Source organism: Gymnoscopelus braueri (assembly GCF_963280865.1).
Source record: "Gymnoscopelus braueri genome assembly, chromosome: 10".
Classification (NCBI taxonomy): Eukaryota; Metazoa; Chordata; class Actinopteri; order Myctophiformes; family Myctophidae; genus Gymnoscopelus; species Gymnoscopelus braueri.
The window spans coordinates 14,110,170-14,129,154 of NC_137611.1; the positions used below are offsets into that span (position 1 = coordinate 14,110,170).

Consider the following 18,985-nt stretch of genomic DNA (forward strand, 5'->3'; position numbering starts at 1 on the left):
AGGAGCCTGTTCAGGACGAGGAGCTCAACGACCCACAGACTACAGGTTCATTCTCATGTTCTGGTTTAACCCATTAAGACCACCTTTGGCTATTCAAAAATAGCAGATATACAAGCTCATAGCGTGGCACCGAGTGCTGCGCTATGAGCTTGTAGATCTGCTATTCTTGAAAAAACGTGAAAATGTGTGTTTTTTAAAGCGAACATTTGTAACTCAAATATTTGCTTCTGGGGGGTCCCTGGAACACAATATTTTGAGATGGGGGTCCGCGGGCCAAATACATATCATTTTGGCGGTCCTTGACATTTTTTAGAATCGGCCTCAGGTCGTAATGGGTTAAGGAATTTCTGTGTCTGTGACAAATGACATTTCCCTTATAAAGTCATTCCACACATGGAAACAGAATTATCCTTAACCCTGCAAGACCCGGATATATTTCTACTTGCAAAAAAAAAAAATCAACCTTTCAGATGGTGTTGTAGGAGTACTTTGTAGAGGAAAATATAATGTTTTTAAAAAAAAAAGGTTTTCGTAAGGTTTTATTGAAATGTTGTAATATTACGTCTAAGGGCACGCTCCCACGCTCCCACCAAAACATGGTCATGTTAAACGCAGGTTGTGCGCGGCCACAGTTTTTTGCAGCCAGCGGATTCTAAAAAACGGGAGTGACGCACCTGTCACTCACTTTCAGGACCCTCCCCGTAGCCCGCACCGCCTTCTGCCTTGAGCACCATGGTGCTTCCTGTGTCTCGGGACGGTCCGCCTTCGACTCACCCGATTGGGCAGAGGGGGAAAATCAGCTCCTGCCTCCAGCAGTTATATGCTTCAAATGGACAAGTCGTGTAAAGCGGATAAACGCAAGGTCTGCGCAACATGCGGAAAGATCCGCTCTTGCATGAATCCACGCATTTGCATTGACAAAGCATTGGCAGATTCCGCCCCAGAGGTAAAATAAAAGTGCGGTGGGACCCTAACGGGTAGCAGAATTTCCTATAGGCCATTTTTACTCACTGTCAGAATAACATGGCACATGTCTATATACTTCACTAAACCGACTTAAGGGTTAATTTATATGGTTATGGTTTATTATTTGGGCTCAGAACAGTATACATTATGAATAATATTTGGCCTCAGAACAGTACATTATGAATAATAACATCAATAAGCCATATTTGTTAAGAATTTTGATTTTAGTCGGTGTTCACATCACTCTCTCCATTCATTACAATATCCAACACATCCCTTGCAGTGAAGCGAGGCTCTCTCCTTGCTTGTGTTATTCTGAAATGAAAATAAAGAAATACCTTTAGTACATTAGTAGCACATCTCACTGCAGGTACATATTTCACAAGTCACACAATACTGTGTGGCCAACCTATTGTGCTTTGCTTATCCTCACAAAGGCTAAGCACCATCATCACTGATGGTGCTTAGCCTAACAAAGGGATTGAGGATGGCTGTAAGTGGGCAATCCCCAAAACCCATCACATGAACAATGATGAGAGAGTCTTAACTGGGCGACTCCCATATGAACAATTACCATACACTGATTGCTAATCACAAACATTACCAAAATGTTTTGCTAAAACATTATAGGCAATGAAATGTTATAAGTTAATGCAGTATATTTGTCTTCGAGTACGATTGGTTACAAGCTATTCGCTACCACACTGTAACATAAAGCATGCTCTAATTTACATTATCTTTATATCTTTCACAATAATAACATATGTACATGTTCTAGACATTCTAATGATCACCCAAAAAATTATTACAGACATTTTACTTATTTTTTTGTGAGAAATCCTGTCCAGTGAAAAATAGATTTTTCTTCCTTCAAGGATTTTCAAGTTGTGACGTTTCCTGCCTCTGTGGGGGGTATTTATATGCAAATATCCTGGCTAATGACATTGCAAGACTAAACAATAGAATCCAATGATGATGTTTAGGTGAAAAAATAACTGATTTATAAATGATTTATGATTTTTTTTGATAAAATACAAATGTTGTATTATTACAACAGCGGGGGATGAATGCAATACAGTAGACTATTTCCACTCCAAATCCACCCTTTTTGTTTAGGTTGTTCTCACCGCCCAGAGACATTGTTCCGGTTGATCATGAGACATGAGGTTATTTAAATGAATCTATTTTATATCCTAGCCTATACTGGTGTGTATTTAACTCCAGAACCATTGTGTAAGCCTTGTGGAAAAAAAACAATCCTGACCAAGTATATCATCTAAGGCAGAAAAGAGGGCGGCTGCAGATGAGTGGGTAGAGAGAGGCGGTCTGTCCGGGAATCGTAAAGGTCAGCGGTATGACCCGTGGCCTCGCCCATGCAGTCTATGTGTCAAAGTGTCCTTGAGCAAGGCGCCTTAACCCCTAACAGCTCCCCACCACCAACAACAACAACATTCAGATTGCATCCTTTCCTGTGCTCCCCAGGCATGTTGCTCTTCGAGCCCGACCCAGAGGGGCTTGTGATGGGCGTTCAGATCCAAGACCTGGTCAAAGTGTTCCCCGGAAGCTCTCGTCCGGCCGTCGACCACCTCAGCATCACGTTCTACGAGGGCCAGATCACCTCTTTCCTGGGACACAACGGGGCTGGCAAGACCACCACCATGTGAGAGGGCCATCTCAAATCTCTTAAGCCGCCGCAAAGCTGTTTACTCAGAATTTCCACCCACGGTTGAAGTTTCGCAACGGGCTGCTGCTAGGCTGTCGTGCTGAATTCCCCCGGAACATTCCACTGACCGCAGTATTTTAAAACACAGGGAAATCATGTGTTCAGTTCGTATTGATTATACTTCTCAGTGAGCCAAACAAACCGTTTTTGTTCTACTTTCCTTGGGGAGACAGAACTCAAGCTGCTCTTGTGAGCCAGCTAATATAACTTCTGTAGCACAGTAGGCCAGTGGTTCTCAACCTGTGGGTCGAGACCCACAGGGTCCCCACATGATTTGGGGGGGGGGTCCCCAGATGACAGACCTTTAAGACCTTTTTAATACCTCAAAAAAAAAGAAAGAAAGAAAAGAAAAAGACAATTACTGCATCAAAATGTATCAACAAACTATACTATAAAAACTGCTCAAACATTGGCCAAATTGTCAAATAATATAAGAAAGAAGCAAAAATTGCACAATGCCTGTAGATCTGCTATTTTTCACAATGTTTATCTGTGGAACATAATGCATATGTAAGGCCTCAACTCCTACACTTCCAAATGCTTATCGGGGTGGGGGGGGGGTCCCCAGTTCAAATATGGTTATTTTGGGGGGTCCCCAGTTGAAAAAAATATTTTGGGGGTCACGGCCTGAAAAGGTTGTGAACCACTTCAGTAGGACTGTGTTGCTTGCTCTGTGATTTGACACTCCAAAAACTATAAAAAAAAAAAAAAACACACAACATAAAATACACATTGTGATTGTTGTTTGCTTCTCAGTTTGAACCATACTGTAACAGTAAATGTTGTGTATGTTTTCTGATCTGTGGGCCCCCCCCCAACATGGGGTCCTGACTCCTGACCCCAAGGTTATATAAATAAATGTTCTTGTCCTCCCCTGCAGGTCCATTCTGACTGGCCTGTATCCGCCTACATCTGGCACGGCCTACATCAACGGAAGAGACATCAGGACCGACATGGACGTCATCCGCACCTCCATGGGCACCTGCCCTCAGCACAACATCCTCTTCAAACAGTCAGTTTCACTTTGTCGTTGGATTGTTGTCATGTGTCAGTCTGAGAGAGGATGATTCAAAGGCACTTTTTCCGTGTCAAGGACCCCCAAAATGATATGTATTTGGCTGCGGACATCCATCTAAAAGATATTTTGTGCCAGGGACCTCCAGAAGCAAAGATTTGAGTTAAAACAGCGGCAGTGCTTTAACAGCACCAGTGTTTCCGCTGGCGCGGCAGTGTTTCCTAATCCAAAATTTCACGATTTTTCAAAAATAGCAGATCTACAAGCTCACAGTGTGGCACAAAGTGACGCACTGTGAGCTTGTATAGCTGCTATTTTTTTATAACCAAAGTATAAAATATGGATAAAGTGGTTAAAATTATTGTAACGCTATATTAACACATTTTGCTGGGGACCCCTTGGTACCCCCCCCCCCCCGCCTCCCCTCCAAGGACCCCTGGGGGGTGACCCCACTTTGAGAACCAATGATTCAAAGATTCAAGAAGGTTTATTTTTCACTCACTCTCAAGCAGCAGAATGTTGGTGTGGCATCCTCAGCAGACCATGCAAAAAAAAAAAATCTTTAACAAGATATAATATATATGGGTATAATACAGGTTGACCACATGGACCCTATAGCGTCCCCAGAGCTGTATAAGAGAGAGTCGCGTCACGCTTAGATCTCGCCGCAAAGCGGGCCGCTATGGGTTGTAGTTCCAAACATTGGAACTTCCTCATTGAGATCAATCTGGGTCAACCCATAGTCAAAAGAAAAGGAAAAATCACACCCTGTGTGAAGTGGGCGGTGTCTTGCTAGCTAATCACAATACTGAATGGAGTCAACCAATCATGTACAAAAAATTAATACAATTATTGAAACACTCTTTATGATGGAAGAAACCATAACTTAAAAAAAACTAATTTATGTTTTTTTTTAAGTTATGGTTTCTTATATAGGGCTATGCACATGTGTCATGTTGTGACACTGGCCAATCACAGTCCTGAATAGACTGTGATTGGCCAATCACGGTGCAGGGTTTGTTGTACAAATATCCAAACCTCACTTGTACATTTTTGGCCAATCACAGCGCAGGATTTGTTGTACAAATATCCAAACCTCACTTATAGGGGCGGTTTCACCGCCCAAAAAACAGCGCCTTCTCTGCTGTTTTTTTCCTTTGAATTTTCAGCTGCGTAGCTCTGACTCTGTCTTCAGAGATTCACGTTGAGATAGACAGAGCATTTCCGGATTCCATTCTTACAATGGGAGTCAGCGCTAGTGTCTTCACTCTCATAGTTATAACACGCTGTCACTGAGCGTCCCTATTCGGGGCGAACATTTGGTGAAAATAACAGATCTACAAGCTCACAACATGTCACGTTTTCGCGACGTGTCGTGAGCTGTAGATCGGCTATTTCTGGTGAAGAGATTTTGGCGTGTAGAGGGAAAAGGGCGGGGGCCAAGTATCGGACCCTGGGGGGCCCCAGTCAACAAAGTATTTAAAGTTTAAATGGTTAGACAATAGGCATGTAACGATTCACTCAACTCAAGATTGATTGATTGAATATTTTATTAGGCAAAAATGTAGAACAGCACAGTTACATTTAAAATACTTTGTCTAAAAGGTCCGTTCAAAAAAGTCCTTGCGGTCTTGTTTCCATTGAGGTCCTTGGTATTCAATTCATAGTCATATATAGTGGCACCAACAGTTCAAATATCATCACAAAAAGAATACAGAAAAAAAAAGAAGAAAAGAATATCACTATATGTACAAACTAAAACTAAAACAAAAAAAGCAGGGGAAAAATAATACAGTATGTACAACAATGGGGGGGGGGGGGTGAGAGTCAAAGCAATAATAACACTATATGTACAACAATGGAGGAGTGGGAGTCAGAGCAGAAAGAAAAGTGGGGGGGGGTGTCTATCTAACGGGGAAAATGGTACTACCTCATTTTTTGGCCTCCTGTACAACCAACTAAAAGAACAAAGGGGGAGAGGGAGGAAGGGGGAGAGGGAGGGAGGGGGGCGTTTTTTTTGGATTGCTGTGAAATAACTAAAAAATAAAAAACGCTAAAAAGAAAACAAGGGAAATGAACGTTGGCTCATCAGAGTGGCATGTGGTTCCCCTGCACGCTGATCTTCATCAGAGTGGCATGTGGTTCCCCTGCACGCTGATCTTCATCAGAGTGGCATGTGGTTCCCCTGCACGCTGATCTTCACGGCGTGACCCGTCTTCGCCGGATGTCGAAAACGACGAAACTGTTTGTCGACGCGAGACACACCTTTCTTTAATGGACCCCTGGCGGACTCCACTTCTTTGTTACATTTGGGTCGGATCACGTAGGTTTTGTTAGACCGCATGGGAACCCGGGCCCGGTCACAGAAGCCTGGATCACCTGGTCTCAACGCTTCCTCTTCTCCATTAAGCTGCTTCTCCAGGTCTCTACGAGGAGTCTGACCTCCAGAACTTGAATTTATTTTCTGAGGCATCTGCTGGTTGAGGTCCCTCTCCTGTCTCTCCTCTTTCGTCATCCCTTTGTAGTTGGACGTCAGGCCAAAGATGAGCCGCGACCACCCGTTGATGAGTTTGAGTGCCAGATCCTTGTTGGATCTGGCCTCTTTGGGGTGTTTGTAGAGGAACAGGACGGCATGTCCAATCCCACTGTGTTTCAACGTCTCCTGACTCACACTGGGCAGTTCCTGTAGAATCCCCAGTAGTTCCTTTCTGATTTGTAGTGCTGGGAGGCTCTTGTCTGGCAGAGGACTGAGCCACTCTCTAATGGCAGTCATCACTCCATTGTCTATGAAGGTGTCCTTCAGACCCTGTTTCTTCAGGTGCCTGACAATGACAGGCAGCAGGGTCAACTTCTTCAGCGCTGTTTTCCTCTGAGCGTTGAGCGTTCTGTCCTCCTCTGCGGCCTCGTTCATATTGATAATCATGGCGCTGACCACGTCGTCGGCGTCGCTGATGAAGGTTTCTCCGTCTCTTTGCTTCCTCCTCCTGCCGCGCTGGGCCTTCTTACGAGCCAACATCAGGTCAAAGTCTGACATGAAGCTGAGGTCTTTACCACCTCTGCCAGAGTCTTCCTCCGTCTTCTGCTCTCCCTCCAGCTTCTCCTGTTTGAAGCCTGTAAACTCCTCTTGCTCATCACCAGACTCTCCAAAGATGTCTGCGATCATTTTCTCTTCTTGGTCTTCTCCTCCTGATTCACTGTCGCTGTCAAACTGCGTCTTCTCATATTCGTTCTGGTCGGTGTTCCTCCTCGCCTCATCCTTGCTGTAGGAGCCCAACTTCCTCAGCTTGGCGGCCATGCTCTTGTCAGAGCCGCCTGACACCGCTCTGATCCTCTTCATTGCTTCAGTTTCTCGGAGCTCGCAATGGAAAATGACGAACGCAGCAATAACTCCCTGGTAACTAGTAACACTGGTGCATGTGTAGAACACTTCGTCCTGATAGTGAGCATCCACTCCATTTATATCGGTTTGGTCTACCCATATGGGTGTAACCTTCTGTTGATTAATCATGTGACTTGTGTATTGTCTTAAATGTGGAAACACGGGCTTTAGCACTGTTCTAAACAGTAGCCACTGTCCCCCAGCTACTCATCTGATCTTATCAATCAACATGTGACACTCAGGTGTCCCCCAGCTCGTCATCTGACCTAATCAATCAACATGTGACACTCGGGTGTAAATTCAGAATCAGATTATAACTTCAGTTTATAACTCTAAATATGCAGTATTAACCTTCATACAAGCCTGTATCAACTCCTAGATACGATTTGAATCACGATACTAGGTTCACGATACGATTTTTTAAACACAAAATAAACTTCCAGACAAAATGACGAAAAAACTTTTTTATTATTTCTCTTACACAAATCCAGTATTTTCTTTTCTTTTCTTTTCTTCTTTTTTTTTTTTACAATACTGTGTTTTCTCTTATCCTCTTTTCAATACAGTAGCAAATGACTGAACTCTTGTTTGGTCAATTTTCTTACAAAGATCCTGTATTTTATTCTCTTTTTTTTGTTACGCCCTCTGCTTTTTGCATCGCGTGTGAATATAAGTATTATGAGTCAGGATAATGCAATTGATTGTCTGTCTGTCGATTTATTAACCTATTAACCCATTAAAACCGGGAACGCATCTGTATAACCGCTTTAACCATTATTTTATACTTTGGCTATTCAAAAATAGCAGATCTACAAGCTCATAGCGCGGCACCGAGTGCCGTGCTGTGAGCTTGTAGATCTGCTTTTTTTTTTTTATCGTGAAACTTTGTGCAAATCTTTGAATATATATATATTTTTTAAAGCGAACATTTTTAACTCAAATCTTTGCTTCTGGGGGGGGTCCCTGGAACAACATATTTTGAGATGGGGGGTCCACGGCCAAATACATATCATTTTGGGTGGCCCTTGACAGAACCACTGATTATAGCAACATAAGTTTTTTTCAAAAACTGTTAGGATTTAGAAGGCATTTGTAGAATCCACCAGAAGCAAAGATTAAAGTTACACATTTTTATGATTTTTAAAAAAAATAGCAAATCTACAAGCTCATAGCGTGGCCGTGGCACTCAGTGCCGCGCTATGATGCTTGTATAGCTGCTATTTTTAATAGCCAAAGTATAAGATAACGGTTAAAGTGGTTAAAATAAAAAATGACAGATGCTTTCCCGGTCTTAATGGGTTAAAAGCGGGAAAGCATCTGTGTCATTTTAGATTTGAGCTCTACTGTATAATAACAACATAAGTTACATATCAAGTACGTATCAATTGGGTTCCTTGGCACAAAAAAAGTTTGAGAGCTACTGATTTAGAAGGCATTTGTAGAATGGGCCTTAGGTTATCTAAATCATTGGTTCTCAAAGTGGGGTCCGGGGACCCCCAGGGGTCCTTGGCGGGGTACCAGGGGGTCCCCAGTTAAATAGGTTAACATAGCGTCACAATCATTTTAACCACTTTAATCATTTTTGTATACTTTGGCTATGACCTTGTAGATCTGCTATTTTTGAAAATTCATGAACGTTTTCGCAAATCTTTGAATATATATATTTTTAAAGCCAACATTTGTAACTCTAATCTTTGCTTCTGGGGGGTCCCTGGAACAAAATATTTGTCCGTGGCGAAATACATATCCTTTTGGGGGTCCTTGACATGAAAAAGTTTGAGAACCACTGATCTAAATGGGTAAACTTGTGTTCCTGTAGAAAAGGGCGGGGGCCAAGTATCGGACCCTGGGGGGCCCCAGTCAACAAAGTATTTAAAGTTTAAATGGTTAGACAATAGGCATGTAACGATTCACTCAACTCAAGATTGATTGATTGATTGAATATTTTATTAGGCAAAAATGTAAAACAGCACAGTTACATTTAAAATACTTTGTCTAAAAGGTCAGTTCAAAAAAGTCCTTGCGGTCTTGTTTCCATTGAGGTCCTTGGTATTCAATTCATAGTCATATATAGTGGCACCAACAGTTCAAGTATCATCACAAAAAGAATACAGAAAAAAAAGAAGAAAAGAATATCACTATATGTACAAACTAAAACTAAAACAAAAAAAGCAGGGGAAAAATAATACAGTATGTACAACAATGGGGGGGGGGGGGTGAGAGTCAAAGCAATAATAACACTATATGTACAACAATGGGGGAGTGGGAGTCAGGGCAGAAAGAAAAGTGGGGGGGGGGGTGCAGGGGAACTCCCTCATGTGGTTCCCCTGCACGCTGATCTTCATCAGAGTGGCATGTGGTTCCCCTGCACGCTGATCTTCATCAGAGTGGCATGTGGTTCCCCTGCACGCTGATCTTCACGGCGTGACCCGTCTTCGCCGGATGTCGAAAACGACGAAACTGTTTGTCGACGCGAGACACACCTTTCTTTAATGGACCCCTGGCGGACTCCACTTCTTTGTTACATTTGGGTCGGATCACGTAGGTTTTGTTAGACCGCATGGGAACCCGGGCCCGGTCACAAAAGCCTGGATCACCTGGTCTCAACGCTTCCTCTTCTCCATTAAGCTGCTTCTCCAGGTCTCTACGAGGAGTCTGACCTCCAGAACTTGAATTCATTTTCTGAGGCATCTGCTGGTTGAGGTCTCTCTCCTGTCTCTCCTCTTTCGTCATCCCTTTGTAGTTGGACGTCAGGCCAAATATGAGCCGTGACCACCCGTTGATGAGTTTGAGTGCCAGATCCTTGTTGGATCTGGCCTCTTTGGGGTGTTTGTAGAGGAACAGGACGGCATGTCCAATCCCACTGTGTTTCAACGTCTCCTGACTCACACTGGGCAGTTCCTGTAGAATCCCCAGTAGTTCCTTTCTGATTTGTAGTGCTGGGAGGCTCTTGTCTGGCAGAGGACTGAGCCACTCTCTAATGGCAGTCATCACTCCATTGTCTATGAAGGTGTCCTTCAGACCCTGTTTCTTCAGGTGCATGACAATGACAGGCAGCAGGGTCAACTTCTTCAGCGCTGTTTTCTTCTGAGCGTTGAGCGTTCTGTCCTCCTCTGCGGCCTCGTTCATATTGATGATCATGGCGCTGACCGCGTCGTCGGCGTCGCTGATGAAGGTTTCTCCGTCTCTTTGCTTCCTCCTCCTGCCGCGCTGGGCCTTCTTACGAGCCAACATCAGATCAAAGTCTGACATGAAGCTGAGGTCTTTACCACCTCTGCCAGAGTCATCCTCCGTCTTCTGCTCTCCCTCCAGCTTCTCCTGTTTGAAGCCTGTAAACTCCTCTTGCTCATCACCAGACTCTCCAAAGATGTCTGCGATCATTCTCTCTTCTTGGTCTTCTCCTCCTGATTCACTGTCGCTGCCAAACTGCGTCTTCTCATATTCGTTCTGGCCGGTGTTCCTCCTCGCCTCATCCTTGCTGTAGGAGCCCAACTTCCTCAGCTTGGCGGCCATGCTCTTGTCAGAGCCGCCTGACACCGCTCTGATCCTCTTCATTGCTTCAGTTTCTCGGAGCTCGCAATGGAAAATGACGAACGCAGCAATAACTCCCTGGTAACTAGTAACACTGGTGCATGTGTAGAACACTTCGTCCTGATAGTGAGCATCCACTCCATTTATATCGGTTTGGTCTACCCATGTGGGTGTAACCTTCTGTTGATTAATCATGTGACTTGTGTATTGTCTTAAAGGTGGAAACACAGGCTTTAGCACTGTTCTAAACAGTATAGCCACTGTCCCCCAGCTACTCATCTGATCTAATCAATCAACATGTGACACTCAGGTGTCCCCCAGCTCGTCATCTGACCTAATCAATCAACATGTGACACTCAGGTGTAAATTCAGAATCAGATTATAACTTCAGTTTATAACTCTAAATATGCAGTATTAACCTTCATACAAGCCTGTATCAACTCCTAGATACGATTTGAATCACGATACTAGGTTCACGATACGATTTTTTAAACACAAATTTATTTTCCAGACAAATGACCGAAAAAACTTTTTTATTATTTCTCTTACACAAATCCAGTATTTTCTTTTCTTTTTATTATTTTTTATTTTTTACAATACTGTGTTTTATCTTATCCTCTTTTCAATACAGTAGCAAATGACTGAACTCATTTTTTGGTCAATTTTCTTACAAAGATCTCTTTTTTTTGTTACGCCCTCTGCTTTTTGCATCGCGATAATTTTTTTATTAAATCGATTTAAATTGTCACCAGGTTGTCACCAAGTCGTTACATGCCTATTAGACAAGTAAAGGAAAAAACCTTTAGCAGCACTGGAGAGTGTGAAACGGGGATAAACTCTGGCGCCTCTGGCTGATACCAACGATAAGCCTCTCCGACCTACTTACTACTTAGTAGTGCAAGTGCAATATATGCCAGGGGAAAGAATAAAGAGAATCAAAACATTCCTCTGTTGTGAGCAGAAAGGGGTGTTTATAGTGTTTACAAGGCCTATGACCTTGCACTTTTGGTCCTTGTTTAGGGCTCAGTGATGAGTGTGTAAGTGTGAATATAAGTATTATGAGTCAGGATAATGCAATTGATTGTCTGTCTGTGGATGTATTAACCTATTAACCCATTAAAACCGGGAAAGCATCTGTGTCATTTTAGAATTGTACAAGTACATATCAAGTACATATCAATTGGGTTCCTGGGCACAAAAAAAGTTTGAGAGCTACTGATTTAGATGGCATTTGTAGAATGGGCCTTAGGTTATCTAAATCATTGGTTCTCAAAGTGGGGTCCGGGGACCCCCAGGGGTCCTTGGCGGCGTACCAGGGGGTCCCCAGTTAAATAGGTTAACATAGCGTCACAATCATTTTAACCACTTTAATCATTTTTGTATACTTTGTCTATTAAAAAATAGCAGATATACAAGCTCATAGCGCGGCACCGAGTGCCGCGCTATGAGCTTGTAGACCTGCTCTTTCTGAAAAATGGTGAGATGGGGGTCCTTGGCTAAATACATATGATTTTGGGGGTCCTTGACATGAAAAAGTTTGAGAACCTCTGATCTAAATGGGTAAACTTGTGTGTTATCTCTCATAGTCTCACAGTGGCAGAGCACATCCTGTTCTATGCCCTGCTGAAGGGCCAATCGCAGGAGGAGGCGCAGAAGGAGGTGGAGAACATGTTGGAGGACCTCGGGCTGCCACACAAGAGAGATGACGAGGCCCAGAACCTTTCAGGTATGACGTGTGTGTGTGTGTGCGCGTGTGCGCGTGTGTGTGTGTGTGTGTGTGTGTGTGTGTGTGTGTGTGTGTGTGTGTGTGTGTGTGTCTGTCTGCAAGCGATAAGCGAATTGGAATTTTAAAATGCCCATAAATCAATACCCTGCCCGCATATACAATGAACATATTTTTACACACCTATCTGTCAAAAGGATAAATATAGATAAGGATAGCAGAGACATACAGAGAAGTAAAATCAATAAATACATTCATACAATTTCCAATTGACTAGATAACTAAAGTAGTAAAAACAACACAACAACATAGGTACTGTATATAGGGAACCTGCAACAACTCAACTGATTGATGGTTATAAGTCCAGCTGCTATTCAACCAGCTCTTTATGGAGGAGATGTTTTTTGCGAGTTCTGTAGCTCCTTCCTAAGGATCTTAGGGATACTAGTGTACCAGGATGTGCAGGGCAGGCATTATCAAAATGACCTTGAACAAAGTGCCCCTGCCAATATGTCAATAGCACTTCTGTCTGTAAAGGTGAATATTCTAGCTGGAGAAAAAAATAAAATGCGTAACTTCTTCTGTGGCTGTAACTTCAGTCAGCCGCTACCACTCTGAAGCCATGACAGCAAGACAACGTGTGGATCGTCCATTTCCGCAATTTGTGCACACCGATCATAATGTACAACAAAGCATAATGCAGGGCTTAAGTGGATACGACTAATTGAATTAGTCAAAATCCGATTGAATTTATTAATTCGATGATGTATACTGTAAGCCTTTTGATTATTCGATTAACCTACATGAAAATAGCCGACCTACAAGCTCACAACGTGTTGCATCGCGACACGTTGTGAGCTTGTAGATCTGCTATTTTCAAACATTTTTTTTTGGTACTTTAAGTATATTTTGATGCCAATACTTTTGTACTTTTACTCAGTGATGTGTCTTTTTAAACGGTATACCAGGTGGGATGCAGAGGAAGCTGTCTGTTGCCATGGCGTTTGTTGGAGGTTCACAGATCGTGATCCTGGACGAGCCTACGTCAGGAGTAGACCCCTACTCCAGACGCTCCATCTGGGACCTCCTGCTGAAGTACCGAGCAGGTAAAAACACCTCAGAGTTACTTCAAGGGGGCCTCCAGATCTTTGTGTGATAGGATTTTTTATTTTTACATTAACCACTTGAACCCTAGCATCCCTATTCTAGGGGAACATTAGCGAAAATAGCAGCTCTACAAGCTCACAACGCCTCACAGCGTAAACAATGTCCTTCCTTTAATCAACTGACAGTAGAGTCCATAGTATTTGGACCCACTAGTTTGTTGGTTCTCAAAGTGGGGTCCGGGGACCCCCAGGGGTCCTTGGGGGGGGGGGGTACCAGGGGGTCCCCAGCAAAATTAGTTAATATAGCGTCACAATCATTTTAACCACTTTAACCATATTTTATACTTTGGCTATTCAAAAATAGCAGATAAAGCGTGGCACCGAGTGCCACGCTATGAGCTTGAAGATCTGCTATTTTTGAAAAATCCCTGGCACAAAATATTTTTTAGATGGGGTTCCGCAGCCAAATACATATCATTTTGGGGGTCCTTGACATGAAAAGGTTTGAGAACCACTGCACTAGTTGTACCAGTTGTATCTATACTTACTTTGACTCAAGTACTGCCCCCCGTGTCCCGTCCACCACTGTCCACAGGTCGTACGGTGATCCTGTCCACTCATCACATGGACGAGGCCGACCTGCTGAGCGACCGCATAGCCATCATCTCTAAAGGCCAGCTGCACTGCAGCGGCTCGCCGCTCTTCCTCAAGAACTGCTTCGGCGTGGGCTTCTACCTCACCCTGGTGCGACGCATGAAGGACCGCAAGAGACAAGAGGTGAGCCAACAAATACCTGGCGAGGAAGGATGGGAGGCAGTGTTGCCAGATTTTGCAAGATAAATAAGCAACCAGGTCTATAAAAACAGACCTAGGCCACATGAGCACTTAACCTATATGCATCGGCTAAGTATCTACAACGCGAAGTGTTGTGGCAGATTTCGTTTTTTAACTCATTGAGTGCCATTGAAGTGTTTGATGTGTTTTACCGCTATGGCGCAACGTGCCAATGACGTGTTTGACGTGTTTTTGAAAAAATAAGGGGCGGGGAAATGGGGGAAAAAAACGTTCAGAACCCAAGATATCATCATTTGAAGATTTGCTGCTCCATTCACTTTTACTGAAAAAGGCTGTATCTCGGCTCCTGAGCACTTTTTTTTACTATGAATTTTTGGCTGGCACTGGGTATTGTGTTGTATTGGGGTCCCTGGCATAAGATATTTTCATATTAATTTGGGGGGCCTTGGCATTAAAATGGTTTAAACAACATTACACAGCAAGCCCAAAATAAGCAACTACTTACTAGAAACAAGCCCAAAAAACTGCATGCCGCAAATACAAGCAACTGAACAGAAAAAGAAGCCCAAAGTTGCTTATAATAAGCAGACATGGCAACACTGATGTGAGGTTGAGGGCAGTGTTACAGTTTGCTGTCGTAAAAACCAGGAAGGAGGTCCAAACTAATTGCCACTATAGTGGGATTAATACGGTTGTTTAAAGTTAGCAAAAGTTTTGTTCATTTTTGTCATAAATTCCAGAAGTCAATATTTTCACCACAAGGCATTTGCAGTGACTACAGTACACACACGCTGGTGCCACATGCTTATCATATCAGATCTACAAACTCACAGCTGATTGACTCTCTCCAACTGCCTACAAACTCAGCTACTATGTGTGCAGAAGGTAATCTTATCGTGTAAAAATTGAAAACCTGTGTCAGACGACGAGGATGGGATTCGAACCCACGCGTGCAGAGCACAATGGATTAGCAGTCCATCGCCTTAACCACTCGGCCACCTCGTCTACTGTAACTTCACTGATGTACTGTACTCAGTGTACAGTAGAAGTCTGACAGTCATCTGTGTGTTGGACGGACTGCTAGTCCATTGTGCTCTGCGTGTGTAGGTGCAGATACAGTCCTCATTATACACTATAAAATGTCAATAGAATGTAGGTGATGAAAGTTTTACACTCAGGGCTTATTATCCACTACAAAACATCGCAGCTGACTGTCAGACCTCTACTGCACAGTAAGTACAGTGTACATGAGTACCATTACAGTAGACAAGGTGGTGGAGTGGTTACGGCGGTGGACTGCTAATCCATTGTGCTCTGCGTCATGCGTGTGTTCAAAATCCCATCCTCATCGTCTGACAAAGGTTTTCAGTAATGTACTTGATACATGATTAGTGTCCTTGAGCACTGTCCAGCTTGAAATTGGTAAGTCTGGCAGAGCTCTTTATGCACCCTTTGCGTAAGTCAGCATCGATGCAGAGTTTGCCTAAGGGAATTACCCCCAATTCATAGCGTTAAAATACACAATACAAACCAAACTCATAAAAAAAATTAAAATACACATATGAGAGTGGTGTCAAACAAATCTATGAAGCCATCAAAGCTGCAACATCACTTCAAGGCCACGCATCAGAATAAACTTTATTGTCACATCACGGGTTTACAGGTGTAAAACAGTGGGTGAAATTTGTTTTTGTGCAAGCTCCATCGTTATTTCCATAAGAGAAATGGAAGAAAGGAGGGGGGGCAAAGGGAACAAACAAATTATCTTCATATTTACACATGGTAGCCTACCGGATATCTATCCGGTGACGAAAGTATACCTGAGGTAAGACATAAGGTGCGTTAAGTACCTGAGGTAAGACATAAGGTGCGGTAAGTACCTGAGGTAAGACATAAAGGTGCATGAGTAAGCATAGCAGCAGATATATAGCTACTGTATGATATCTCTGCTGTCCGGCCGGAACCAGCTAAATCCAAAATGGTAATTGTTCAGGAAATGAAACAAAAAATATCTTTCTGAAAATGAAGAAAACCTTATATTTTTTAAAACAAAGCAATACTGCCTCATCAAACTTGGTATTGTGACTTTATATATTATCAGATACTTGCATGTGTCATTATATTATCACCACTTTACCCAAATCCAGCTCAAGTGGAGTTAGGAGTTTTGTCCAAACACAAATCCAGCGCAAGTGGAGTTAGGAGGTTTTGTCGCTGGCAATGGATCTCAAAGCTCACAACACATCACAACGCATTGTGAGCTTGGAGATCAGCTATTTATGGTGAGCGCCATCCTCATATACTAAGTATAGATCAAGCTGAATTCTGTACTTAAACAACTTTTATTTTAACATGCATTCCATGGATCTAACTGTTACCACTGTTGTTCTTCTACAGTTGAGTGCAACAAACAATTCTGCCTCAATACTCAATCATGTATTTAACAAAAGCAATCATAGCACACCAACAATAAATAAATGGCATATAAATACAAAATACATTCATGAAAAATAGAATCTGTAGCCTATCAAATCTGTAGCCTACAGCACTAACAATAACAACCACAGTTGAATTTACCTATCATATACCTATCAACATTTTATTATCACACTGTTGTGTGTTGTGTGTTGCGTGTGTGTGGTGGGTGTTTCTTAGTGCTTTAGATTGTCATAAAAGCTGTGAAAGTCTTTTGGCATGATCTCCTTGAGCTCTTGGAGATGTTTGAAACAAACTCCTGCACACACTCATTCTCTGTCCATTAACATTTAAAAAGAAAACACGAGCAGATGACCTTTGTGAAGACACCCTTCTCCTCTTTACTGGGGTGACATCTATCAAACCTTGCACATACATTCTCTTCTCTTCCCAGTTTATGTTCTCCCAAAAGCATTGAAAAATCTTCTCCCTGTCTGCCTCATACAGAGCAGAGCTTCTCTGAGAGCCTGAGAGGAGGGGGGAGTTGTTTGTTTTTGACGGACAGTTTGAGGGTCCAATGGAGTTAGGAGTTTTCGTCAGAGGCGCTTTTTAATACTTTTCATATGTTATTATTTAAAAAAAAATTACCGTAATTTTCGCACTATAAGCCGCACCTGAATATAAGCCGCAGCAGCTAAATTGAATGATTTGTACATATATAAGCCGCACTGGACTATAAGCCGCGGGTGTAAAATCCATAGATTTAGGAGGTCCCCTAGTGGCCGTTAGCTGTAAAAATCCATAGATAAGCCGCACCGTTATATAAGCCGCAGGGTCGAAAAATGGGGAAAAAGTCGCGGCTTATAGTCCGAAATTTACGGTACACAGATGTAGAGGGGGTTCAATAGCGTTGATTTATGAAAAAAAAAAAAAGAAAAGAAAATGGAGTTAGCTGGTCCCGGCTGGACACCGACGATATGCTAATAGTCACTCATAGTCACTTAAAAGAAAAACCTGTAGAATAGTTCCGAGTTAGTCTCAAACCTCTCAGCAGACAAGAATCAGCTAAATATGGTGAGCTAGCTTTGAAAGCCTCTCATGAAGTTGCATGGCGGACTTTCTTAAAAAAAGAAAAAGAAAAAAAAGCATAATATGTAACACAATTTCACTCAATATTCAGTATGTAGTTGGGGTTCCTGCTTCGTCTCTCTCTGCTGGTGAAGACCCCTGCTCTAGGAGACCAACAGCGTTGGTCCCACTGGGCTTTCTTTCCCGCAGTACCACAGTGTGTAGTTTCTGATTCCTAACTAAGGTCACAATTCACTGTTTTGACTGAATAAATGTTATTTTCGATATGATTTGATTCATTGATTGAACATTTGGACAATAAATACATTTAAATGTAATGGCAATATTTTTCTAAAGGATTTGGTGCCCTCACCCGGAGCCTGGATGTACAGTATTACTATTCTCTAATATGTATTTCTGTAATATCATACAAATGCAGATTTGGACTAGTTTAGTCAGGAAGCCCAAATGCACTGTCATCAATCGGAGATAATTGTGTGTGAAGGCTATTATATATTAAACAAGACTTTGGGAATTAGCAGCCGCACAGCAGCCAATGAACACCAACCTGGTTATACCACATTACCCATGACGCTCTCTGCTGCACTGGTCAAAAATGTTGCATTTCTGAGGCGTTTCCTGGCGATACACATAAACTAACTAATCGCTTGATATGCCCTATGTTTTATTTTTCTACACGTGTATATTGAAAAGGAACCGTTCTGCAGTTCTGTATTGAATGACACTCTTTCAACAACCATGACTGAGATGTATGTTCGCTATAGTCTTAGTGAGGAACTGTAGACAAACCATTAAAAAGGGCTTCTGCTTTGTTTAGCACAGAGAGGGTGGTGAAAAACTATCCTTTTTGCGGTATCAACATCAAGAGATTTCGGAAGCATAATTTTTAGCATTAGGGACGCTAGTGATCGTTTATCCTGGCGTCCCAACCTGTATAATATAATTACAGAGGAATATTCTCATCACATAAATGTGTTAAAATATTGCTTTATGAAAAGATGATCATGGCCAGTGATTCTTAAAGAGGGTCTTCCAAAATCAGCCTGATCTCCAGAGATTACCGTAACATTGCACGGAACGAGTGCACTTCATTCCGTGGATAGCCGCCTCGGAACTCCCGAATTGCGTGCATATGTACGGCGAGTCCCACGGTGGGCGTAACCAGTCGCAACCCGGAAAAACCCGGAAGCAGAGCAGTCCCCACAAAAAAAAATACGATTCTGTGCCTATCGGTACATAACTC

The 18,985-nt window shown here is 42.7% G+C and overlaps 3 protein-coding genes across 3 annotated transcripts in view; 1 reads left to right on the forward strand and 2 right to left on the reverse strand.

The window, feature by feature from the left end:
* The window catches only part of LOC308093377 (retinal-specific phospholipid-transporting ATPase ABCA4-like), a gene marked incomplete at both ends in the record, with an annotated part of 116,530 nt that overhangs the window by 48,695 nt on the left and 48,850 nt on the right, over window positions 1-18,985 (forward strand). Inside the window, 6 exons of the mRNA XM_080439713.1 lie at window positions 1-45; window positions 2,449-2,626; window positions 3,570-3,701; window positions 12,201-12,340; window positions 13,306-13,443; window positions 14,039-14,220. The exon at window positions 1-45 is cut by the window's left edge and continues 168 nt beyond it. Coding sequence (XP_080295839.1) covers window positions 1-45; window positions 2,449-2,626; window positions 3,570-3,701; window positions 12,201-12,340; window positions 13,306-13,443; window positions 14,039-14,220 — 815 coding nt within the window. The remainder of the gene's footprint in view (window positions 46-2,448; window positions 2,627-3,569; window positions 3,702-12,200; window positions 12,341-13,305; window positions 13,444-14,038; window positions 14,221-18,985) is intronic.
* Window positions 5,869-7,041, reverse strand: LOC308092768 (protein IWS1 homolog; the record flags this gene model as incomplete). Its single annotated transcript, XM_080438870.1, has 1 exon — window positions 5,869-7,041. The coding sequence occupies one exon, from the start codon at window positions 7,039-7,041 to the stop codon at window positions 5,869-5,871; it is 1,173 nt and encodes a 390-aa protein (XP_080294996.1).
* On the reverse strand, window positions 9,466-10,638 carry LOC308092769 (protein IWS1 homolog; the record flags this gene model as incomplete). Its single annotated transcript, XM_080438871.1, has 1 exon — window positions 9,466-10,638. The coding sequence occupies one exon, from the start codon at window positions 10,636-10,638 to the stop codon at window positions 9,466-9,468; it is 1,173 nt and encodes a 390-aa protein (XP_080294997.1).